General features: G+C 41.0%; 2 protein-coding genes across 5 annotated transcripts in view; one reads left to right on the top strand and one right to left on the bottom strand.

Annotated features, from left to right (window-relative positions):
• Positions 1-5,386, bottom strand: part of nkain4 (sodium/potassium transporting ATPase interacting 4) — a 37,559-nt gene extending 32,173 nt beyond the window's left edge. For both annotated transcript variants that reach the window (XM_088408795.1, XM_088408796.1), the window contains exon 1: positions 5,087-5,386. In XM_088408795.1, the coding sequence (XP_088264921.1) occupies positions 5,087-5,140 (54 nt within the window). In that variant the 5' untranslated portion in view covers positions 5,141-5,386. The remainder of the gene's footprint in view (positions 1-5,086) is intronic.
• The window catches only part of LOC148427183 (uncharacterized), a 46,114-nt gene continuing 24,999 nt past the window's right edge, over positions 5,092-26,206 (top strand). Inside the window, exons 1-2 of one of the 3 annotated variants that reach the window (XM_088408788.1) lie at positions 5,092-5,174; positions 8,875-8,975. The gene's annotated coding sequence lies outside the window, so the exon portion shown is untranslated. Of the gene's footprint in view, positions 5,175-8,874; positions 8,976-9,363; positions 9,724-26,206 lie in introns of those variants that run through there. The other 2 variants (XM_088408790.1, XM_088408789.1) reach the window with 2 other exon arrangements.

Below are 26,206 nucleotides of genomic sequence, written 5' to 3'. Positions count from 1 at the left end.
TTGCTTAGTCTGGGCCCCACGCTGCCATTCGGAAACCCACGAGCCTTTCCAGAAGCAAAAGAGTTTGCTGTCAGAAGGAATACTCTAATGTGCTTTCCATTTCCCAAGTCTCAGTATGACAGCTTCCCAATACACTGCATCTTATTAGCACAGAAAAGCAGTTTAGCAGCATAGTGGAAAAGGAAATAATAATTCTACCAAGCTATAATACATTGGGTATGGAAACGCACAATTATCGCTTCTACTTTTTGTTATTGACAGACAGACACAGACGGATGTACACACTCTGGAGCAATAGAAACCATACAAATACCAGATAACAAAATCAAATACCATTGTTGCTGATGAATTGATTACTCATTGCAGCTCTACCATGAGTATTTAATTATACATGAGCCATAGTCGTATCGGCTGCCAATAAGAGCTAGTCACTTATTACACCTTATCTTGAAATAACACCAGGTATTAGCTCGATAATGGTACTGGTACTAGTGTGTGTGTGTTATAATGTTGATCCGTCATTGTTTTTTTGGAACTTGTATGTATCAAGTACCAGCGGGACTTGGTATCACTGACTAAGTGTACTGGTATCTGTATAAAAAAAAAAAAAAAAAAGCTGTATTGAACATCTCTACCACTTGAACACAATAAGAAAATATGGGTCCCCATGTGTAACAACAGATGAGAATCAAAGCTCTATCAGAGTTTGTGGCTCGAGTGATAAATCTCAGCCATCAATAATTCAAATATTCAAACCTGGAATCTCAACGGGGAAGAGATGGGCAAAGACAGGAAGTAGTGTTGGGGGGGGTCTTATACAGAGCATGTTGCATTCACCAACAGCTACAGTAGTGTTGGTGAATGTTCATTCCACATTCAAGCAATGGTTCACAGCCAGGCTGCATTAGACTCCCAAATAAAATGATGACACATCCGGGGGTTTGGGGGTAGCTGACGAGTCTGAGCAAGAGTGCAATTCTTATACAGTCAATCACATTGGTTTGCACGCCGCACAGCACGCCGGCTGGTACGGTGAACCTGGTTTTGAAGTGGGAAGATCTTTCTATGTCTATTCTTGGATCTTTATGTGTATTCTTGCGTGGCTGATGAGAATGTTGACCTCACGCAAATAACAACATGCGGGTCAAGACCGTGCAGAATGCAACAGTGGGGGTTTGATCAGCACAAAGGAAGCAAACAAGTAGAGTGGATCCCCAGGTTACGGCGTCCCTGGCTTACGAAGTTTTTTCATCTCCTATTTACGGCAATTTTACGGATTTACGGCATCAACAAAATTCAAACTTGGCGGTCAGTGTGCGTGCGTATGACTGCCAGTCGCACCATGCTCATACCTCACTATACTGCCTTCGTCACTAAAATGCTGGTCTGCTATTGGTCGGCGTCACCGCGTCACTAAGATGCTGGTCTGCTATTGGTCGGCATCACTGTATGCCTAAGATGCTGATTTGCTATCGGTGGGCGTCACGGCCATACGATTTCGCCTTATGATCCCAACCCTGGAATGGATTCATTTCATATAGTGGGGCTCCACTGTACACACGGAGTACATAACTAAGGCGACCTGCAAGACCTGACAAAGTGGTAATGGTTTTACAAAAAAAAAAAAAAAAGTTTTAGAGGGTAAGCACTCCAAGTGTAAATATCAATGCCAAACACGTTGCTGAGCCTCTGTCGCATACAATCTTGAGAAGGTGAACAGACAGACGAAAGACATTGAAAACAACTTTCTCATCACATTCGAAAAGTGCAAACTGCATTCAGAACCAACTCCAAATTGTTGCACTTTCTGCAAATGTGTTCTGTCATCATTATTCATAGATTACAAAAAATACTATTGCCTTAGTTTTCCTGGCCCTTACCCTTTGAGAGTTCTATTACACACAAACACACACACACATTATACCGATGCAACAACAATTTAATATACTGCTATCAGTAAACTGTGATTGAGCAGGGTAGCGTAAGCGTGTTGTTTCCAGTACAATGGCATATAAGTAGGGCAAGTGGAGTGGAGGGACAAAATGTTGACCGACATCCAAAATTCCTGATGAATATTCAGTCGCAATTATGAATGTTCTATTGAGCAAAAGACTTAGCGGTAAAGCACGGGGAGAGACACACAGCCCCAAGCCCTTGTAATGTGTGGGAGATGACAAGATACCAAAGGATAACGTCGAGCCTTCTGAGACAATGCTATTCAGGATCTGCTTCACCGGGGAAAACTTTCTTGGAAGCACTTTAGCTGAACCCTGTCGGAGGCTTTCACTACAAAGTTGGTTTATTTGTTACAGTATCTGCTGAATGCCATCAAAAATTGAAAAAGGGACCGGCTGTCTATTAGGACTTTCTGAGACTGCCTCAGGAACACGGACACCTTCTGCTCATCTGAGATCAAATAAATACACTTTCCGGTGTGTTTTGCATTCCACTCAGACATGAAAGACATGTGGGAAGCAGCATTTCTCTTAATGCAAAAATTGTTTTCTTTTCCATCAATTTTTGAAGACATTAAATGAAGTTTGGATTACACTACAAATCTGTGGGTGTTTCTCTGAGGCTGCATTTTTTAATAACTTGAATTCAAGAAAAAGGTAGAGCAGGTATACAACGAAAGACTAAGCCTATTCATTTGCATTTGTGTGTACTATTGTCTGCGTTTTATTTCAGCAAGACAAATAACAAACAGGATATCATTGGAAAGGTTGTAATGCCCTCAAAGAAGCACACTAGGACTTAGTAGCATACATTTAATGAGTCAAACAAAATTGACCATAAAAAAGAAAATTCCACTGCAGCGGACAAAAGCTTGTTCTTAGGAATTTAAATTAATGCCCATATTTGTTAAAATGCCAAATAGTGACGCCGATAACTGGCACGTCTGACAATTGGTTCATTCCTACTTTTGAGGCCAATGGTTCAATGCAATTATGTATGAGTGGTCAGCACAATTTGACCCGACAATTTCATCAATCATTTCTCACTAACCATACTTTACTCTCATCCAATGTCATGGCTACTAGGTTACATTCACAGTGCAATGTGTCTTGATTAGGTCCCCAATATGTCCAACACTTCCACACCAGGTCATCTTGAGGTCAACGTTTCGGATAAAACAAGCTCTTCTGGGTACAAACAGATCATTAAGCAGGCCAAGCTTCCTCTGCGCTCTCTGGGGTGAATCGAGGTTCTGACAAGCATCCAGGCCCGCTGTCTGGAATAGTTAGTCTGCCCAACGAGGACGCACTTCGATCAATATAGCCTCATTATCAGCTGCCTTCCATTGAGGAGAGTCGGGTCCCCGCGTGAGGCCCGCTGATGAATAAAAGTGCAGCACAATTCAATTAGGCGCTGGCTGAGATGGAAAAAGCGGTTTGATCAAAGCTTCCAGTCAGAATAATTAGCACAAGACATTCACAGGCGCTATTTTTAATCGGAGCGGCCGTAATGTTAACCTTGACCTGTAATGGTCTTGCAGTAACGTGGCTCATTGTCAAAGCATACGTTTCCCCCAGAGGAGGAGTGGGGCCCCACACACGTATTCCACCTGCGTACCTTCTGAAAGGTCACACAAGGTTCAACGCCACCCTTTATCGTAGCTGAAAGTGATCAGAAATCTGCAAGCGTGCACATGTATGTTTTAGCAGCCAGGAAGTGTCAGGCCAAGACGAAATAGCGCCTTGGGGAAAGGCAAGTGGTTTCCTGGAGTCTTGGGGGATGTTTTAGGCACCTTGCTGACAGTTTTATAGACCTCTTAACAAATGATCTTTCTCTCTAATGAGATCAAACATCTGAGATGAGTGTGTGTGAAGAGGGAACTGGTGTGTCCTTAAAAAGTGGGTTCATAGAAGGGTAGAACGATGGATCATTAGGGATCGAAATTGAGATCTCACTACACTAATGCGAGAAGACGCAAAGGCCTCGTATACCAGGATCACCGATCAAAAAAAAAAAAAAAAGCATTACATCTATCTCATCCGCCTACCCATATGCCCAGAAGTAATTCACTTTCGCAGCTGCTTGGCAAATGCAGAGTAGGAAGAGCCCTAACGTAAGTGATTAGGCGTACAGTAGACTGTCCACAGAGGTTTGGCTAAAACCGCTTAGAGTCAAGCGCCACCAATGAGAACAACAAATTTGTTTCACAATTAATTCGTAACTACTGAACTAAAATAAGACGATCTCTACATTAGCAATTTAGCAAAGACACTAACGAAGACACGCTAAGAGATGACGTCGGCCATGATGAAGAGGTCTAAGGTCAAAAGTAAATTTAAATAGCAGTTGTCAGCATTTGTACAATTTTGTAACACAGAGTTGTGAGACTAAAAAAAACAACCATCCATTTTCTATTGCCGCTTATCCTCTCTAGGGCTGCTGGCTTGCTGATGCCTACCGCAGCTGTCTCCGGGCAGTGCGTGGGGGGGGGCATCCTGAGGTGTTTGCCAGCCAATTGCAGGGCACACAGGGACGAACAACCACTCATACACCCAATCACACCTGGGGACAATTTAGAGTCCAGTACATCTGGGAGGAAACCAGAGTACCGGATAAAAGCCACACAAGCAAGGGGACAACATGCAAACTCCATACAGAAAAGAGTCCACGACCCCTGCACTGTGAAGCGAACAAGCTAACACTCTTCCACTGTGCCACCCATTTTTCATATGTTTATGGTATTAATTCACCTAAATTTTGAAGAAGTTGAGAATTCAATTTAGGGGTCTAGAAACCCCTCCACAATGGACTGAGCAACCATGGTTGAGACCGACATCCTGCGTTTTGCTCCTTCAGTTCAGGGTGTTCCAGGTTCTTTTGAACTATAATTGCTCTATATACGTATAAAGTCTCTTTGTGGCTCTGGCTAAAACTGACATGACCTGACAATATCAAAGCAAGTAAACCCAAATCATAAAAGAAACCAGAATCAAATAAAAAAACAAGACAAGTCATGTCCTTTTCCTGACGTGTTTTCAAAGCTTTAGCTTTACTACGTCATTCAGAAAAGGCAAGCCGCCGTCACCCTGTCACGCAATACACAGAAAACTTTTTAATATCCCTCACTTACCAACTGTAAGATGCAGAGGAAAATGAGCGTGCACCGGCCGCTGCAGCAGCCCATCGTGTCCAGTCCGCAATCACCAACTCCGAGTCGGGTAAGAAACACTTCGTCAAGCCGCCCCTAACGTGCTTCAATTCTACCGAGCTAACTCAGTTGTGGTGGCGAAAGCCGAGTCTCATGTCTCGCCTCCTTTCGGCCGCGTCTTTTTCGAGGTGAAAACCGCGACAGCCGCCGTTCGTGTCGGCTTAGCCGAGGTGACTGACGACTGTCTGGCAGGCAGACGCTGCTGCTAGGCGGCGAGGTGGAGGAGGAGGGGCCATTGGTGGCGGGGCGATCAGCCGGCGGGGGCGCTATTGTAACGTTGAAAAGCTGAAGGTTCTCAACGCGAGGATGGAAAAGAGGCGACATCTTGTGGCCATAAAATCAAACAACATTTACGACGGTAACGGAAACCCCAATCATTCGCGGTTCATTATCGATGCAATCCCCACAGTGATTATAGCAGAGAAAATGTTCAGGTTCCAAATTCTAAACTTTACTAAGTTATTAGCATATTCTTTATTGTCTGTGATTAATAAAAAATCTGATATTTTGGCCGCATGGTGAAAGACTGGTTAGCACGTCTGCCTCCATAGATCCCAGATTAATTTTTTTTCCGGCTAAATACCCCCTCATCAACTCAGGTAATTTCAGATTAAAAAAAAAAAAAATCTTAAAACTGCTTTGCCAACAGCGTCTGATTTAGTTAAGGAACTACATTTGTAGTTGCATCTCTAGCTGCACTTTATGCAGGTATTCCAGAAAATGGATGGTGTGACAATATTTTGAATTTCTGGCTAGCCTGCCAGAAAAATGCGTCAATGGCATTCGTATAAAACTTAACGTCCGAACATTTTTCAGGAGTCACTTAAATAAAGTTGAACAATTTGAAACTCAAACTGTACTGTTCCTGTCACAACATTTAAATTATTCAATTTGCAGATACCAGAAGAAACTCTGTTGAAATCTCATTGACCCCCTTAATTGCCTGTACTTTATGTTACTCCTGGGGTAATCATACCTGCACTCAATCAGCCCCTCCCTCTCAATCCACTCTTGGTCCCACCTCTTTCCTCAACTTGATAAATGTTTTACGCCTCTGCGGCCCGAGCCAAAGAACATTTCACATCCCATTTCATCACAAACCCCTACAATATGTTGTGCTTCTCTGATGCCTGCAGACCCACGTTATCTTTCATACCCCATATGGGCCTGAGAGGAGCTTGTCCCATCTACTTCAATTAACCTTCAGAATTGACATGAAACCAAACTGTGAGCTCTCACACTACAAATGAGCAGTATGACTCATATGAATCGTGGACCAGCATGGAACCAGTACATGTGTTCACGTTCCAAATTATTACTCTTCATTTGAAAAGGAAAACTATCTCATTCCTGTTACCAAAGTCCAAGATTAAACCAAATGGCACACAATGTTTTGCAAATGAGTGACTATAATACACATTGCAATATTCTTCCAATAAACTTGCACTTAATTTGAAAATAATGGTTAACTCTCTTGTCATGGCATTGAAAAGCATTGTGTTAGGTTTGCTGATGCTTGAAGGAACCCTGTTAAGATCTCACCTATGCCCTGAGGTGCCTTCATGTACCCCCAGGGGAATGCTTGCACCCATATTAGAACCAATGTCCTAAAAATATTTTCCTTTTCCTTTTCCTTTTCTTTCCCTTTGTTCTTACTGGAATTGAAATGGAATAATGGATGAAATCTTCAACCTTGCCTTAACATTTCCCTTGCGTGCATTCAGAAGAATTTGTTATGGCCTGATCCGATGGGTTGAGGTCAGACTAGGGTGTCTAGACTTTCTAGAGCCACTGTGTACATTTGTTACATTACTACAAGCTGCATATGCTTGTAAAGGCTATTCCTCATGAAACCCTAATCTTCTGTAGAGTCTGCTCTTCCTCCCCTGCTGCATATGTAACGAGAACACATTTAGCGAATGCATGACTGGTGTGAGTGATTTCTGCAGTCCTACAAGACTGGCAAGGCTAAAGTCAGGTCACCATTAAAGTTCCATTCAAAACCTTGATGGAGGCTTTCCTTGGGTTTACCCAGTTTGCCCAGCACCTCCTTTACTCACAATATGCATGTGTCTATTAGTACGTGTCGGGTGTGTGTCCACAGCTCTCCTTTCATGACAAGCGTGTCCAAGTCCCCCAGCGGGGCTGCCCTTCTCGGCAACGACGCTAATGTGAAGCGACAGGCCAGCCAGTGGCGCTCTGCTCTAAGGGACCCGCATTGTGAAAGCGAGCCAGCAGTCTGGCTCAGAGTGGACAACAATAGAAGAACAGAGCTCAAAAGGACCAGGCTTTTTCCTCATTCGGGGCATCTAATGCGGTCACTTTTTATATGGTTTATTTGGCCTCTCTTGTGTTTTTGCTCTCACATGAAAGCGTTCATACAAAACCGGGCACATTCAAACATTAGCCGAAGCGGTGTTGAGCTCATTTTAGTTCGAGGGCCACATTCACCTCAATTTGATATCAAGCAGGCCAAACCCGCTTTATAGTTATCCTGAGACCTATTTTTGTGTCTACTGTTATGTCCCAATTTGTCTTAACAAGACAGCAGAGTGAATTGAATACCACCAAAACACAATGAGATATGATTGGAAATGTCCTCTACTGAGCAAACTTCGAGCGAATAGGTTAACTCCAATGAGTCAAAATATATAGAGCAAAAATATGTCTACTACATTGGACACAAATGAAGAGGCTGGGTCTCAGCAGGATATACACAAAACTATAAAAACTATTCCAAAATGGTCCTATTGCTTTAATGGAAATAATAGGTGTAATAAGTACAAATGCAAGTGAACTACATGGACATTCTGACTTTTTGTAAAAATAAAATAGAGCAATTTCAACAATACATGAATCAGTAATTCTATTTACACTTGTGCACTTGCTGTTCCCTGAACAGTACTTTTGCAGGGGTCATCAACATGGTGCCCCTGGGCATCAGGTAGCCCCCATGGAACACATGTGTAACACGCAGGCTTTTTCTAGAAACTCCTCACCAGTAGTGGCACATTGTGATTTTCTCAGAATGTTGCAAAAGCGACCTTTGGAAAATGTAAATAAAAGCAGAAATTTATAGAAAAAAAGAGTGCTGTGTTTCCAGCCCCTTTCATCATATAAATGAAAATATAAAAATACTGTAGTATAATTATAGGGAATTTGCGAAAATGTGTCAATACATTAGAAACATATAATTTGCAAGCGGTGAAAAAAAAAGTCTCTGTTTTAATTTTAAAAAAGTAATACAAGTCATCACCACCATCATTGTAAATGAGTGTATACAACTGTACATGGACCTTGGCAGAAGCCTGCTTCTCTCCAGTATTCTCTGAGTTAATAATGACATCATGCTTTCAGCGGCTTAGTGAGCACTTGTTGTAATACCTAACTTTGGCCGCTTGGAGTCCCGCGTGACTGAGGTCGACTTCAAGTGAATGGATGTTTCCAGTGCTGTCAAGCTAAGCCTAAAATGGGGGATCTTACAGGATATGGGTACATTGCTGTCAAAATAAGAGCAATTTAAAAATAAGTCACTTAATATTTGTCCAATTGTCTTGGGTTTTGTTCTTCAGTTTGTGGTGGTGTTTAGAGAGAGTACAGGTAAACTCCATACTGTATAGGCAAAACGGCGCCTTCAATGCAATAATAACTAATTATTAATAATAATAATAATAATCGTAATAATGGGTTCTGCCCTTCCTGTTTTGAAGTCTGCATGGATGAGGAGCTTGCATGAGGAGACCCAAACCAAGAGCCGATAGACATGGAAATCACTGCCTCACTGTGCTTCCTGCCACGGACATGTGCTCAGGTAAGGTGGCACTTCATGTGAAGTGTTGAAAGAACAAAATTAAATCATGTTGAAATGAAATCATCTTTCACAGGTCGCTTAATAATTTCTTCACGAAAATGTTCAATTTGCATCCTATTCAATTTGGGGCAGCCAGCCTCTCCAGATGGGCGTGGCCATCCAATGAATAAGAACAATTTACATAAGATCACTTTATTCGTTTTGTAAATCTTTTATGAGTTTGAGCCTCACTAGCCTGCGTCCCAGCATTGAAGTTAGCACCCCCCCCCCCCCCCCCCCCCACACACACACACACACACACACACACACACACAAAACCTTAGTTTTACTTTACAATCTGTGACCGGAAGCGAAGCGCGGTGCTTACCGCTACTTGTCACGTGGTCCTGCAAGACTGATGGAGCCTGAGTAGGGAGGAAGGAGGCGAGCCCCTCAGCTTCCGCGTCAGCATCCCTTCAAATAGCTGCTGTCACTTGTCTGCTGTAGGCTCTGTCTGACAATTGCTAGGCACTACCAAAAACACAATAACACACACCAAAAAACGGTTTCATAGCAGGCATTTGTCTTAACCTCGAAGCTTTCGTCTTGCGAGGCGACGACAATGTGCGTTGAGAGTCGCTAAAAGGAGCTTTGGAGCTCGGCCAGGACGGATAGCGATGTTCAAGGCGCTTAGTCCCGGGAGAAGTCATCCTTCAAGCTGGCTGCGGTTCACAGAGATGCTCCTCTAAAGCACCGGCAGATCGAGTGAGTGAGTACCCCTCAAAGTGTTTGCTAATGACGCGTGGTCTGCTTCGAAAAACGACTCGCCCCCTTTTTCTGTGATCGATCAATGAATCGCTCCTTGGTTAAAGTGCAACCTAGCCGCTTGGTCAGCCATGTGCCAAAGTTGCCTGACCAATTTGGAAATGGTGCACCCCCCTTTCCGTTCTCACCCCTCCCCTCTTGTGCACACCCCTCCGGCGCATTGCACGCACGGCGCTTTGACATCATGCAGTGGATTGCAGCGCGAGATGTGATGAAGCTTGACGAGAAAACTTCCGATCAAAGTCCGTGTGTGTCGCATGTTAGGTCACGTGAGGCTAATTAATAAAGCCTTTGTCGGGGGACTCCTATCACACGCGCTCATCGCTAATCCGCTCGTCGCCTGCAGGGCGTGGGTTGCCTTTCATGGTGTGAAGCGAGGAGCACCAGTCATGCTCTCAAACTGCACTTGCTTATAATGAGCCACAGTCAGAAAAGCTAAAATGACCCCGCAATGTCATTTCCATTGACTTTCCATGTCCAAACTTATTGTGTGCACTAGCCTATTCATTTGTGTCTACTGTCGTGGACATTCGTTTTTGGTCTACAGTTTTTGACTGATTGGCACTACCCTTACCTTCTGACAAAGACCTAATGTGCTCAGTAAAGCACATTTCATTCTTTCCAGTGATGAATAAAATTCCCAACTAACTGGGCAGTTGGCGGGGGACAACATGAATCGGTTGCCAGCCAATTGCAAGGCAGACCGAGACTAACAACCATACACGGATTCAATCACACCTAAGGACAATTTAGTATGTCCAGTACACGTGCCATGCATGTTTTTGGAGTGTGGGAGGTGTGCCCGGAAAGAACCCATGCAGGATCGGGGAAAGCATGCAAACTCCACTGTTTTGTACAGATAACGAAATGCTGGATAGTTGGTATACAAGACAGGCTTACAATTGTTGGGAACTACTTAGTCTTACTCAAGCATAAGCTTTGAATAGCATAAGATATGTACAGTATAAGATATGAATGTTCCGTTTATTAAAAATACAAATAAATGACAGTGTTTTAGGTGTGGTCATGTGATGTTTGCAAGCTGAGCTGTGATTAGTTGCCACCTGAGCCCTGAGCACATGTAGTGTAACTTTGAGTTGAGAGCAAGCAGAATTTTTTTTATTCAAAGATGTCAATGGTATTATGGAAATAATGTTGTCACAAAATATATTATAGACAAAATCCATCCGTTGCCTTGAGCCACTCATACTCACTAAGGTCTCTGGGCATGCTGGTGCCTATCCCAGGTGTCTCTGGGCAGTAGGCGGATTGCCAGCCAATCACAGAGCACACAAAGACCACCAACCAATCACACCAAAGGACAATTTAAAGCACAGTTGTCAAACTCCAGTCCTCAAGGGCAAGTATCCTGCGTGTTTCCTAACTTTCGCTCTCAAAAACACTGAGTCAAATGATTACGATCAATTTCATTTCCTGCAGAGCTTACTAATGAGCTAATCATTTGAATCAGGTGTGTTTGAGAGCGAAAGTTAGAAAACATGAAGGATACCGACTCTTGAGGACTGGAGTTTGACACCTGTGATTCAGAGCATGGGTCTCAAACTCCATTCCCCAAGGGCCGCAATCCTGCATGTTTTTGATTCTTCTCTCTCAAACGCACCTGATGCAAATGATTGAGATATTTTTCTAGGTCTTGCAGAAGTTGCTGATGAGGTAATCATTTGAATCAGGTGTGCTTGCGAATAAGAATTGAAAACATTTGGACTGCGGCCCTCTGGGACTGGAGATTGAGACCTATGATTTAGAGCACCCAATATACCTTCAATACATTTTTTGTGAATGTGGGAGGAAGCTGGAGTGCCCGGAGAAAAACAATACAGGCATTGGGAGAACATGCAAACTATACCCAGGAAGGTCGCATCCGGGATAAAATCCTGGACTTCTGAAAGCATTTTAGTCAAAATATCATATTATGCATATAAAGTACAGCCCATGAACCATTATGATCTTATTTGATTTTTCCTTTGTTGGACTATGACGTGTTTTTTGGCAGACGTATCCTAAAATGGAATGGATTCGGGATGTTGTGGCTAAAGAGTAAGCGGACAGCAACTGAGGATTTAGGTTACAAGTCCAGGCCCTAGTAAATACTAGCGATGGTATTACCAGATCCCACGAGATTAGAAGGCCACGATATTTCTCATCCCCTCACGGCACACAATCTATGTTCTTTTGGCTGCTTTTTAGCTTGTTGAGCCAGAAGTGCAGAATGACAAGAAAATGGCAAGAACAGAAAAGCAGAATATCCAAACTGGACTGAACTGTCGTTGTTGGCAGAGGGAGGAAAAAAAGTTGGACAGAATATGCATGTGTACAATACAGACAGAGGACCCCGCCCAAGCCCTCAAAAAATCTCGCGTGCTGCCCGTTTCACCTCATTACAGTGTTTGTGTTGAGCGAAGCACGAGGGTCACTCCTGGGGCTACCTCTCCGATGACCAATGTCATGGAATTGCACCTTTCACGTCAGCTCTGAAGCTCCAACCCCTGCTTGGAATCCCGGGCAATAATGTTCGCAGCATGCAGCCGCACACCCACGCGTTGTGCACAAGCGCCCCCTGCATCTTGTACTAAATGTCAACAATTCTCTCCCTGGATATTCTTCCCATGCATCAAGCGGACCGCGGCCGTCAGCCTTGTGTCGTTGGAGGGTTAGAGAAGTCGGATGCTCCCCACAGGGCAGAGGACAATCCCTGCCGCTATTACACCCGAGGCAAGAAGGACCCCGAGTGCTCTTTTCCTTGCCGTCATGTCCTGCTGTCTTCATCTCGTAGATGTAGATCAAGTTTGCAAGTGTGTGTTGGCGTATGTCCGTCGCTACTGAATCTTTTTCAAATTGCGTATCCTATCGATTGTTCCTTGAAATAAATTTGTGACTTTTTTTTCCCCATAATCTACTTTGGTTGAACGTGAGCTGAATTGAGTGAATTCAACCAGGGGTGCACATGATTTTTTTTTTTTTTTGTGGGTTACTCATATGAGTACCAGGACGCCGTATTTGGTACATACCTTTTCTTTCATTTAAAACTTTTCCTCAATGTCATTCCCAAGCATACTGTCTGTGCACAGTGAGATTGCGTTATTCAAGCCTGGATTTAAGGTCAACAAACACTAGCTACCATTTAGTTTTTACATACATAACATTTTTTGAACATTATACATGCACACTAATAGTGTCCTTAAAGTCATTTATAAACAATGCCTCAACAGTATTCCATGAGTAAACCTGAGAGTGGAACTGCTTGGTAGCTACTATGAGGTCATTAACAACGTCTTCCTTTTCATTTTCTTTTTCTTCTAGACACGTTTCATGCTTGATTTCCCTTTACCTAAATCGAAGACACTATACAGTAAATTTTTGTAGTGACAGTTTATTTTGTCTAACAATACAAGTCCTCATGCTTGTTGGGAAGTTCACAACCTTCTTTCCTTTCTTGTGGAAAGGCTCCATGTGTCGTCTTTGATGAAAGCCCACTAACTAAATCAATATCTGATTCTAAGCACAGAAATACCATCAGCCATTCGACTACTGTACTTGGTAATGCACCAAGATAGCAAATGGAGCCAGTCTTTGTATATGGGTGGTTTCTGCGGCAACAGTCAAAATTACTGGCTGTTACCGTTTGAATGTGCTGTGCTTTGTAAAGTGCCTTGGGTATATGAAAGGTGACATATAAATGTAAGGCATTATTATTATTATTATTATTATTGCTTTGGTATGCCAGGTTAACCTTGGAAAAATTGGAATATTACTTTATTTTTGCCTCTCTTTGAATTCGAAAATATTTCCAATTTCTGACAACCTCTGTTTTTGGGGGTAGTTTTTTCTTCCTTGCCGCCATTGCAATACACAGACAGACACACAGTGTCTGCAAGAAATTTCCATTTAGAAAAACGGAGACTCAAATACAGTTCCAGAGGAACTTAGAGGAGGATATTTTTAGGTGACCAATTTTTAGTATACTTACCTGACTTGGTCAACTTTTTCCCTCAGCCCAAGTGTGGTGTATGTCGTTCCAGTTGCGCACCACTTTTAGTCGGCAAAAACGACATCTTTGTTTCCTGATTTCTGTGTGTGCAATGATGAAACTGCTGCATGTACACCGCATCCATATGGGTAGATCAGACAGACAGGTGTTTCCTAGCAAGAACAGTTAGTGCAGTTCATCCAACGGGCCAGTCGGCCAACTTAAATGCTATAGCTGTGGAGACCAACAGGCTTGTGGCAACGGAATCATGTCTGCATGAAATGCTCTCAATTATTAATTCTGAGCGGAGGCCAAAGAGGCAATACAGAGGCCAAGTGAAGAAGCGGGGAGAACAGATATTAAATTCAGCCACTGCATGTATCATAAGCTCTGATAGTGTCACTTTAAAAAAAAAAAAAAAAAATCGTATTCTGTTGCATGAGTTGGCCGAGAGTGTTGGAGCACTTTAATATAGTGAACATAAATATCGTGGTTGTGGACACAAGAGATGTGGAATGAAAATAATAAATCAAAAGCACAATTGTCTGTACCTGCAGCAGACACTGCATTACTACCTGGGCCTTCTGTGAGGATTTTTAACCGACTTAAAGTGGAAGTCAACCCAAATATTTTATTTTACAATTATATGCTCTATGTAACCCCACTAGTCCAATCAAAGTATTATGATTAATATTGTGTTTTTTGACTAAGAATTAAACAGCAAAATCTACCCGTTTCTTCCCCATCTCAGGGGGTGGCCATTTTGCCTCTTGCTGTTGACTAGATATGCCATCACAATTACTGAGGGCTCAGGTAACAACGAGTCATGGCTCAGCAAAAGAATGTGACATGACTAACCTCCGTAAACAGGTGAGCTGTTTGGCAAAATGGCTGCCTCCGTGATATACAGTAAGTTGAAATGGATGGATTTAGCTACTCAATTCATATTCCGCCTCTGCAATATTAATGAAAATGCCATGTTAAGACTAGTGGGGGCGCATAGAATCTTATGGTCATGAAAACTGTTGTGTTGACTTCCCCTTTTATTCAACTTTTAATATCACCTCATCTCAATCACGCACAGTCAATACTATGTAAAATTGCAACTGACAGCATACACTTGTGTCACATACATCATAGAGCACTTCACAAACATAATTGAGAATCCGTTACTTTTAATTTCATCAAACAAATAATACAATTAAGGTTATATCTGTTTTGTTTGCATTATCTTAACACAAGTCATTATATTGGAAACTCGGAAAAATTTTAGATGTATAGGACTGATAAATGGGAATGTGCTTTATTGTCCTCTCTTGTCATAATTGCTCTTCAACTGAGAAAGTACAGGAAATGGATAACACCCTTTTGGTGAATGTGAGCCTGAGGTAGGTGTCAATTGTTATAAGCCGCTGTCATGATGGGCTAGCCAGCGGATGCAGCAGTGGGACAGCTGTTCTCCAAAAAGAATATGACATCATAGAAATCGTTATCATTTGCATCCATCCACCACCGGGTGGCTTTCACATCCTTTATCTGGCCGCAACATGCCTTCCTGTTTAAAAGATGGCCGACGTGCATTTTATTTGACACGACAACCTGGGCTGTTTTGCTTTGGCTTTGTGGCACCTCGTGTTCTCCGTCTGGCTTAATTGTTAGCTACCTCGGGGCTTAAGCCACACTTTTTCCACATGAAGGTAGCAACTCGGGAACAGCTGATGGCAATGACATTTGTGTTGTGTGTTTTTACTAAAAACACTCATTTGGCGTTGTTGGCCATCTTAAAATAATCCAATTCATTAGCATTCTATTTTATGAATTTATGAGTTGGATCACTTCTCACTTGAGAGTATTTTTTTTAATCTGTTTACGTATTTGCAGTTTCAAAGCAATTTGTACCTCGTAATTTCCTTTTATTCCCACTGTACCGCTGGTGTCCTGCGTTCGAGGCTTTAACGCAGAAGGCAAGTCTTCGTCAGACAATCTGATGTGAAAGAAAGTATCCCAACAAAGCAAACATCCCAGTCATATTATACTTGTGGTCTTTTCATTTGGTCTTGTGAGTGTGCATCGATCGCCTCCCCGGTGCAAAACAAGATTCAGCGCTGCTGAAAATAAAAGCAATTCCGCGGAATGTGTGATCAGACTTCATTTTCAGCGCTCAGAAAGGAGGTGCACAAAAGTTTCCACAGATGCATTTGCGAGTTTACCCACTCAAATTTGGAGGGATTTAAATATTCTTGTTTATATAGGGCAACAGTGCCTTCCGGCTGCTGCTCTGCAGAGAAGCTTAAACACACCTTTGTTTTTGGCTCGTTTTATTTGTTCGGTTGCCACTTGTAGTGAGAGTAAACACAACAATGTTCAATTTCTATCACTGAACATGTTGTTTGGAGTGGTGTGTTTTAGAATGAAGAGATGAAGCAATTACACTGGGGAAGAAATTTTTTCTTGATGGGTCTGACAGTTGTTTAAGTCAGTTTTGGGTGTGGATTCCAAAACTGAGCTCGGAACATAGGGATCATTTTACAATGCTGGGCAGTCCATCGTTCTGTCACTGACCGTTTTGCCTTGATTGAAAGTGGCTTTTTGTCTGTCATTGCATTAATCATTCGTCGGCAGAGGTGGGCAGTCCGTCGACGAATGAAGAACTTGCTTTTGGTCTGTCCCTGACAAACGCCTGTTCTGTAGATCAACAATGAATGACGGACTAGCAAAAATGTGGAAAATGCCCACCTCTGGTGGGGTTGACGTGATGACACAAGCAGAGGTAAAATAAAAGTACTGTCCATCACCAATCCGATACGATATCAGCAGGGATGATTTATTGTTCAGTATGAAGTGTTAGGAGACTTGATCAAGTGATACTATTCAAACACTGGGCATTAGACAACAACAGTAAATATGATCAAATATGAATCGTTTATCCCAAACATTTGGGTTACTTGAAGTCACATGAAACTATACTGCACTCGAATAAAATAAAAACAAAATAAATTGAATGATCCTAGGAAATAACCCCAATAACGCTTAAAAAACTAATTGTACTCTTTGAATTGGGAAAAAAAAAAGTTAAGTCTACTTCAGAAGAGTCTGAATCAATGTTTTTTGCTATTTTGCTAGATTTCTGTTTGCAGGTATTGATAGTATTTTTTTTCTGATATTGGGCCAATATCAATATTGGATCAGGACGCTCCAAGTTACAAGATTCAGAGAAAAGACAGCACAAAACATTTTCATTGCAAATATGCTAGATTTCTGTTTGCATATCCTGTTAGTACTGACATTTTGGGAGCTGCACACACCTCACAGCACTGTCTCGATTGTGAGTATGCAAACAATTTGTCAAATAGCTGTAAGATGAGTCGGTGGAATCAGCTCTACTTACCATTGCTAATCTATGGAATTTTGCTTATGGCTACGGAGGGAAAAAAAATTGAGGTGCTAGGGATAAAAAGCAATTTTTTCATCTTTCGGATTTTAGTCTGAATCAGCATAAAAATGGAACTCGAGAGATTTTTTTTTTTTTTTTTTTAAATAGTTCCCCAGTGTTATCAGTCCTGCCGACATGGGAGCGGGTTATGTTGTATCGCAAAATGAGTTGGCCTGTTTTGCCATCTGAATGCATTTGCATGTTTTGCCCTGTTTCCGCACCAGTTCAGCCGTTAACATTAATGAGGAGCATGTTCCTCTCCAGGAAATGTCTCAGTAGCAGCAGCAGGCGGGCGAACCCACCTTTGCAGAAGACCTGCTCTTATCGATTCCTCGGACTGTCATCGAGTTGTATGAGCTGAAGCGGACAGCGGAGCATTCAATGCTGACTGCCGTCTTTATTTATTCATTAACAGGCGGTTTGTTTGCTCTCTGAGGACTGTTTGCACCTGCACGCGCTACCATTTGGGTCTAGGGTGGAGAAATGGATCCACCTCTTCTCCATCCTGACCATGTAGCGATGCCCAAAGTTGCAGGAAGGGTGGAGTCGAGGTGTCCCCCAGAGAGACGGCTTCCGTATCGATCGGTTTAGTAAGAGAATCTGCCGGCTTTTAGATGTGATGCTTAATAAGAGTGGCTTTCTGAAAGTGGGATCGCATCAAGTGAACTCCACCCCAGAGGCTGCCTTCGTCTTGAAGGACGACTTCAGAGCGTATCAAAACATCTGCTTGAAGATGCTTTATCCCGTTTCAGATCTATTTCCCAGGAGGACTTGCGTCACACTCTATCGGTTTTCTGATTGGTTTGGTTTTCACATCGAGCCACTTTCATTCGCTTTCATGAAGAAGTGAGAACACAAAATAAGAGTAACAACAAGCAGACTAAGAGCCACCTAATTTTGCACTCTCACCTGTTGGCATCATGTCACTCACCAGGCCAAGATACATTTTTTAAAGCTAAAGTCCCAGCAACAAAGTCGAACATAAGGATTATGATTGGAGCTGCAACATTGAATCCATGAATCGACAGCAAGTCGATTATCAAATTAATCAACCATTTTTGATAATCCATTTGTTGATTTGAGACCTACTTTAGTTCCAAATGGTTTAAATCCATTTAATATCAGCCTTGCACCAGTAAATATTGTCTTATTTCTGTAGTCCTTTAAAGTGCATTAATGAAGTTCCATGTTTGTAAAACAATGACATCTTCAGGCCTTACGTGTAATTGCAACATTGATGGAACACTCGTACCTTGATAGTTGGTGCTATGATAGCTATTTATCACACATGTATACTTTTTCTCTTCCCTTTTGATAAAAGCGATCAATGATATTTACTCTTGTCTTACGATATATCAGAGGAAAGTGGAAGGTTGGACATTTCTGACTTGTAGGAAAAGTGCACTCCAACACACCTTTGAACTGGGAGGTTTGAGTTGCAAAGATGGAAAAAAAAGGACCTGAACTTTTCAAAAACATTTTATTACCATCAGCCTTCTTTGTTGTTTACGTTTGCAAAATGCAAAATGCTATGCGGTCAATCAAAGTGGAAAAAATACGACTTTCCAAATTCCTCGAATGCATCGTCTGAGTCTGCAACTCGGGTTCAGACTATTGTTAGTGCCTAAATAGGCTTATTGAAAATGTTGCTGTGACTATGGACTATGGAAATTATGTATTTTGAACATTTGAATTTCCGCAATGCGCCTTTAATGTAAGCAGACTTTTTGTAATTACAATACAATTACTAAAACAATCAGCCACAGACCCCTAGTGAACAGAAATTGTATGGACTGAGGAGAAAAAACGACTATTTTTTCAGAATCAATAAATCATCATTCACTTGGATATTTATCAACATATTTCATCAAAAAAATTAAATCATGATGCTTTGTTGTCCTCATCTGTCAGTTGGCCTACTCACCATTGAGTGTTGTCACTCACACTACAACGCTAACTAATGGAAAGGCTTTTGAAACCCGATCAAACAGTTTGGTTTGCATGTGAGTGTCCCCTCAGCTCAGAGGGACAACTAACACTTTTTCAAATGTATTCATGACTCCAGCTAATTGTAGCATATAGTCGCATCAATAATAGTATGTAAGATTAATGCCGCCTGCACATTGATTTATGGTAATTATTGTCTGTGGTGGTCTTTTTGTGTAATTTAAATGCTTTGGTTATGCACCATTGGCTCTGTCAACATTTGGTACAAGTTGCCAGGAACTCAAAGACAATGGCCCCCGCCCGGTACCTGAGTCACTAGTTCTCCGATGCTGTTGGTAAAATATTTTGCCCAGATTTTTTTATGAGCGTGACAAGCCACCCTGCAGCTAAAATACATAAATATATAAATACGTATGTTAGTAATAAGTCACTCAATTTCTGTCCTATTTGAATAATCAATAGGCTCATCATTAGAACATCCCATTCTAAAAATACTCAACCGACTTAACTCATCTGAGTTTTTGTTATTCTTCCTGTCTCACTTTTAAAACAATTCTGAGTAGCTCTTTCTGGTATGGATTTGTATAAGAACTCGTGGTTTTGTGCAACAAGCCATCTGGCGTGTCAGGTTAAGTGTCATGTGAGTCACGTGTGATCTTCCAACCGTCCCGTCATTTGTTCGCCTCTTTTTTTAGCATGCAGCATAGCAGTAACATCACACAAAATGAATTTGCAGATCCAGTAGTGACTTAGTAGTCTTGTCACAGTGTAGATACTGTGCTCTTTTTTGTTTCCCTGCACGCTACCATAACTGTCAATCACAGTGGTGAGCCAAAAGCTCGCTTCAGAGAAGCACTCAGCTATTTTCGGAGGAAGCAGATTGTGTTAAGTCGGAAAGCAAAGTGACACAACTGGGGTGAAGATTTCTTGGCGCCTTAAAACTTTGAAAAAAAAAATATTTATTTAGTACTCACTCCCATAGCAGATTTGAACCTCACACCTTCAATCAGATCATATTACTGTGGAAAAAGAGCGCAGCAAAATACCATTTAACCTGCTAAAATTCCACTAGGGTGGCAGCTATCAAATATTTTAGCATTCGGTTGTCCTGCTGCTGCTGAAAAGTTTTTGAATAAAACTAAATTAATCTATTTATTGCTTGGTGAACGAGCTATTATGAATACAGAAGAGATAACATTTTTACACCTAATAAAACATTCACCTTCTTCAATTTTATATAATCAACATTTTTTTACTTAAAATAAATGTTACACTAGAGACATTAGAGAGATTAAAAGAAATCAGTGAGATTTTAGAAAAACAACTCTTAAGATTTTGGACAAATCTCCACATTTTTTTCTAACTAAGTGTCATCAGAACCACACTAGCGATTTTCACTGGCTAAATCTGCACATTTGAATTAGCCTTTTTTGCGATGTGCTAACCACTCGCTAGAAACAGTCACCGTGTAATACCATGTCAGCAAGATTTTTTTTTTTTTAACCAAAATTAATTAGCATGAAAAGCAATTGAACTTGATTTGAGGCAACGTGTGTGCGGTGATGAGGCAATGTTGTTTGAGTTCTCCAAAATTAAAGTCTAGGAACAACCATATATTTGAGAAGCTGCGGTTTATTTTGAAGTTGGCCTAACAGTTTTGGCGGTATGTTACTTACATGCATAGCATGAACAGTCATTTCTGCGGTTATCTTGACTTCTTTCTGACGGTGTACATTAAAATTGCCTCAAGAATTTTGTAAACCGAAGAACTCTAACTACTCAAGGACTTGTTTCACACTTATATCCCACCAACTCCTCACACGTCACCTTTCTTTTTGTTGAATGAATGCTTAATCTGAAATACCATATCACTTGCAGAAGTGAGACATATAACCAGCAAACAGATAAGTATGTCATCAAGAAATGATCTCCACCTATTTTTTCTTCTTTTTTTCTAAATCTACATTTTTATATTTATGCATGACACAGAAGAGCTGAGCTCCCAAGTGGATTGCTTGTGTTGTACTATGCTCACACTTGTTCAGCGAAAGCACCTGCTGTGTTTGTCTCTGCATTAAGTCATTTGATCAATACCAAGATGTGTTCTGTCGACATGGTAGCTTTCACCAAATCTCTGCTAACCCAATTACGGGACTTTGCGCTATATTAATTAGTTGCGTCCTGCACTATGCTGTATTAACACGGTTAGACCAGACAGTTTCACACACACAAAAACACACATATCAGTGACATTTCCTTCATTGCTAGCTCATTGCCAGAAATACACTGAGACACCCTAATGCAGTGTTCAAATGATATCATTTAAATCATTAAATATATGTAGTAATTATGTTTTAATGAAATCTGTTGCATGTGTACATTGGAAATAATTAAAGTGATTTAGTCTTCATCTGAAGTCACATACCATGAGTTTACATAATCTATACTTATACATATATAATTGCACACACACACACACACACGCACACACACACACACGCACACACACACACACACACACACACACATTTATATATATATATATATATATATATATATATATATATATATATATATATATATATATATATATATATATATATATATATATATACACATTTTTATATATATATATATATATATATATATATATATATATATATAAAACCAATGACTGAAAAAAACAGAAGGAAATTATGAGAATACGGTTGACACATTTTATTAATTCTTTTTCAGAACATCTATGAGCACATGTTAAACATTCTTGACAACAAGCAGCATATCCATTTTGTTAACAATTCCTTGAAATGAAAATTATTTAATCTATTTACATATTTTTTTTGACACTCAATATAAAACAAAGGTTATTACACCTTGTGCAAATAAAACAACCACATCCCTTTGACATCCATTAGCTTAATTCTAACACCAAATTGCATATACAGCAGCAGCAGCAACACTCATAAATTGGACAAATACTTGCAGTTGTTTATCATTTGTAATTTTTTTTCTTGGCCAAATAGCTGAAAAAGGATCGTAATACTGCAGGCTCCAATTTGTTACCTGTGACCACAGCATTGAATTCTGTGGGTGGTATATTGCAGCATTTCTCAAATCAGTTTACAAGTACCGCTGGGGGAAAGTGAAGGCCCTTCATCAGGTATGTGAAGTTTTAACAGGATTTAATTTGTGCTGTGACATGAGTATATTTTAATTTCTGATTAAAAGCAAATTAATTGGAACACAAAGCAAATTATTGCTAAACTACGTTATAGAGACTCTTTGCAAATGCATTGTCATTAGTGATACAATTTTTCGGCAGATGAGCTTTTTCATCCAAAAGTGCTTCACAGTTAAAGGGGTAATTGGTTGAAAACATAGTTCACATTTGGTACATGATCGAAAAAAAGGTTGACATAATGTCATAATCTATTTGCAAGATCAATAAATTCAACCTGTGCACAAGTGGAAAGTGTATGTAAAATATCGACACACCCCTATTCAAATGCGAGGTGTTATAAAAAATGAGACCAAGATACATCATTGTAGAAGATCCTCAACTGCTCATGTGCTCTATATGCTAACCCAAACAACTGAATTGAGGGGAAAAAAAATGTATTTGCAACAGGGGAAGTTATTACGCATATAGTTGTTTATTTTAACTCTACCTTTCAAGTACTTTTTAAAAATGTTCCTTCTGGTCACAACAACAGTGCAAACAGTTTAGAAATGATTTTTCTTGGCCTCATTTTTTTACATCACGAAATCTGCCATTCAAACAGGGGTGTGTAGACTTTTTATATCCTCTGTAGGTGGCCTTGAACACGACGCACAAAGAAAGGCAGCATGACTCATCTTAGTAGGAGCCTGCGTACTTGATTGAGCTAAACCCCGCACAGCTTTCTTGGGTTTTTCGTGAATCTGCGTGTGTATCGCGGTTGCAGAGAGCATTTCACACCTGCAAGTCGCTTAACATTTCACAATTCATCCCAAGTAATGGTTTTTCCATAAGCTGCCATTGTTGACTGAGCAGCCTTTAACGGCTGGATCAAATCGATGAAACTCCCAGATGGAAGCTGGGGAGCTTTGTGACGTCTGCGCGGCCACGATAAGGCTCCCCCTTGCGCATGGAATCGCCCCTTTCACATGGAAATGCGAGAGCGCTTTATTAGACAGTCGTTTGGCGAGCTGTGAATGCACAAGTGAGGCACGTTAGGGGTGTGTCTCAGGTTGATGTCGGCCCGAGACGCGTGCACCTAAATGCACCGCTTTCTGTTACGATTTGATGCACGCGCTTGAAAGTACGCTTGCAGGTGTGGTGGAACAGGATGACAACCCAACAGTACTTCTAAGCGTTGACTTCCTCTCTCAGAAACTGTGCATTTGTTAGATGATTACCTTTTTGCGCCGGCATGTTTTTATCCATGTGAGAGTAAGTCACAAACACTAAAGATGATGCAAAGAGTGCTGTGCAAAAACGATCGCGCAGAGGTGTCGCCGTCTGTAAGTGGTCCAATTCGCTCCCAGCATTTTTCCTCGGGGAAATATGGGCAGCCGCGGCACAGGCTGATAGAAGTGTCACAGATTGTGTCAGTGCTGGATGTGTGTGTGCATTTTTTTCATGCTCGGTGTTAGTCTAGAGATGGATGGAAAAAGGTCCAATGCACCTGCGAAAAACAATCACACGGGAAGTATATTTATAGTAGATTAAAGATTGGAGAGGGTTATTCTTGTTTGTGCACGTAGAAGAAAAAAAAGTCATATTTAGTGATGAACATAAAGGTTCCTTTCAAAAACTCACTCCAATTTTCAAATACATGCAAATAATGTGTTCCATCACATCAACTTTTTTTGTTTTGTTTTTATATAATCGTAAGTCTAGTTAATCACTGATTATATTACAAGGGAGGCATCAGATGGAGACCATTATGGTTCTTATAGCTACGGAAAGCTCAAGGAGGAAAACTTCACATATGTAATTCAAAGCTAGTGTTCAGCCAACAGATTTTCTGTTTTGCATGCAATTCGCAAATAAAAACACAAAGGAGAGGAAATAAAAAATGGTTTGCATTCCTAAATTTGACATTTGCACTTGCACTTCTCTGAGACACCGTGGTGTGCATGCTGCATTTTTGTTATACAACTAAATTTCCTACATCGTACCTCTCAAGATGACACACTGTCCCTTTAAAAGGGAAGTCAACCCAAATATTTAATATGTTCTATGCAACGCCATCAGTTTAAACATAATGTTATTTTTGGCAGAGAGCAAGATGCAAAATTGCTGCCCCCTGAGACGGATATGAAACAAGCAGATTTTGCCTGAAGCTTAGTTTATACTCGATACCTGAACGCTTCACGCGGAAAAGAGACATACTATTCTCCCATACTTAAAGTGGCAGTAAATGGAGTCCACAACATATAAACAACACTACTCTATAACAGAGGTAGAGAGTAAATTCAAACGATCTAAATTATTTTTTTAACAGTTTTTCTAAGTGTTTTTTTTAACAGACTCCTCATCTCTCTTCCTAGTGTACGTGCTCGCCAGGAGTTGTTTACGGTATTTAGGTCACGTAGTCCTTTTCAGACGAATCATTAAGGTGTCTGTACCAACGAACTTCCATAAGCAATAGTTCGTCCGCTATATTTTCCACGCTGAAGGAATTTCAGAAGGTACTCATTATGGAAAATCAGGCTCACTCGGACTCCGTGTGGAGGGGCGTGGTTGACGAAATTATGTCATTTTGATGCATGGAGCAAGCATAAACCATGCTTGATCTATATCCCAATAACACAATATTAATCAAATTGCCATGTCTAAATCAGTAGAACTGAATAGGACTTATTGTTGGAAAAAAATTGGATTGTGTTTTATTTCAAGACTTCACTTATAAATAATATACCTCATATATAATACACTATTTACATAAGAGTGATTGTATTAGAAATTTTATTCGACAAAAAAACTTTTCGGCAGATTTGAAAAGTTACTTTAGCCTGGTTACTTCTATTGGAATAAAGCAATACATTTGAGGAGTTGTTATATGCGCCCATTTTAGAGTACAGTGCAACTTGGTAAATACATAACTGGCATCACCTCTTGTCACAATGATTATTAACTCATTCACTGCCAATGGCAACTATAGACATCAATTTTAACTGGGCAGGCTGTGAATCAGTTAACTTATTTGTTGCCTGTCTAGTCAAAAAGATCTTTGACAACTATCGCCATCAATGGAACTAAATGAATCATCATAGCCTCAAAAGTGATCCTCTATTCGTTACCCTGAATGAAGCGTCGTCCTCTTGGGCAAGGTTGCGTGCATCTGATATCAGTCTGCTGAGAGAATTGCGCTGGTGTTTGAGAGTTCATTTTTCTCGGCCGCTTGTTCCCGTTTCCTGCCTCTGCTTTTTGATGCGCTCCTTCGGCTTCATCTGGTTTTGACTGCGTGTTTATGACAGCTCCTTGCCTCCTCCTCCCGTCGCACGCTGACGCTTCTTCTTCTTCTTCTGTGATGTTGCGTTGCGCTGGGAAGATACGGGCCACGTGCGAGACACACCCTGCTCCATCCCTTCCAGAGGTAAACTGAGTGCGCCAGCATTCACAATGAATAATTGAGTTGTGTGGCTGTGTGCAGAAATAGCAGTCTTCCACACAAGTGTGAAAACATCAGTCGCCGGGCGGGACCCGGGAATGGCGCCGTCGTGGCGGGCGCGGCCTTCGTGTCCGCTTCTGTTTGCTTGAAACAAGTCCGTCCGCAAGTTTTGCAGACCGTTGAATGGCTGGAAAATTTGAACACGTTTCTTTAATGGCCAAGATGAGCTCCCGTCAGGTATTTTTGGAATGATTGCCCTAAAGATGCCGTTCTCGGACCTCCTGCAAGGACATAAAAGTCAGTCAGTTAATGTAATTTCAGAATATAATGATTATTTACACAGCGGGAATATGATTAATCAACGAGTAATCGATTACCAACCTATTCACATAAAAGCATATCATATAAAAGCAGACCTATTATCATTGTGTTGAATCAAAATGAGACCAACGCTCGAAGT

This window comes from Hippichthys cyanospilos, chromosome 2 (assembly GCF_059441005.1).
Source record: "Hippichthys cyanospilos isolate Australia breed blue-spotted pipefish chromosome 2, RoL_Hcya_1.0, whole genome shotgun sequence".
Taxonomy (NCBI): domain Eukaryota; kingdom Metazoa; phylum Chordata; class Actinopteri; order Syngnathiformes; family Syngnathidae; genus Hippichthys; species Hippichthys cyanospilos.
The sequence above is the reverse complement of the archived record's forward strand: the minus strand, read 5'-3'. Positions and strand labels throughout refer to the sequence as shown.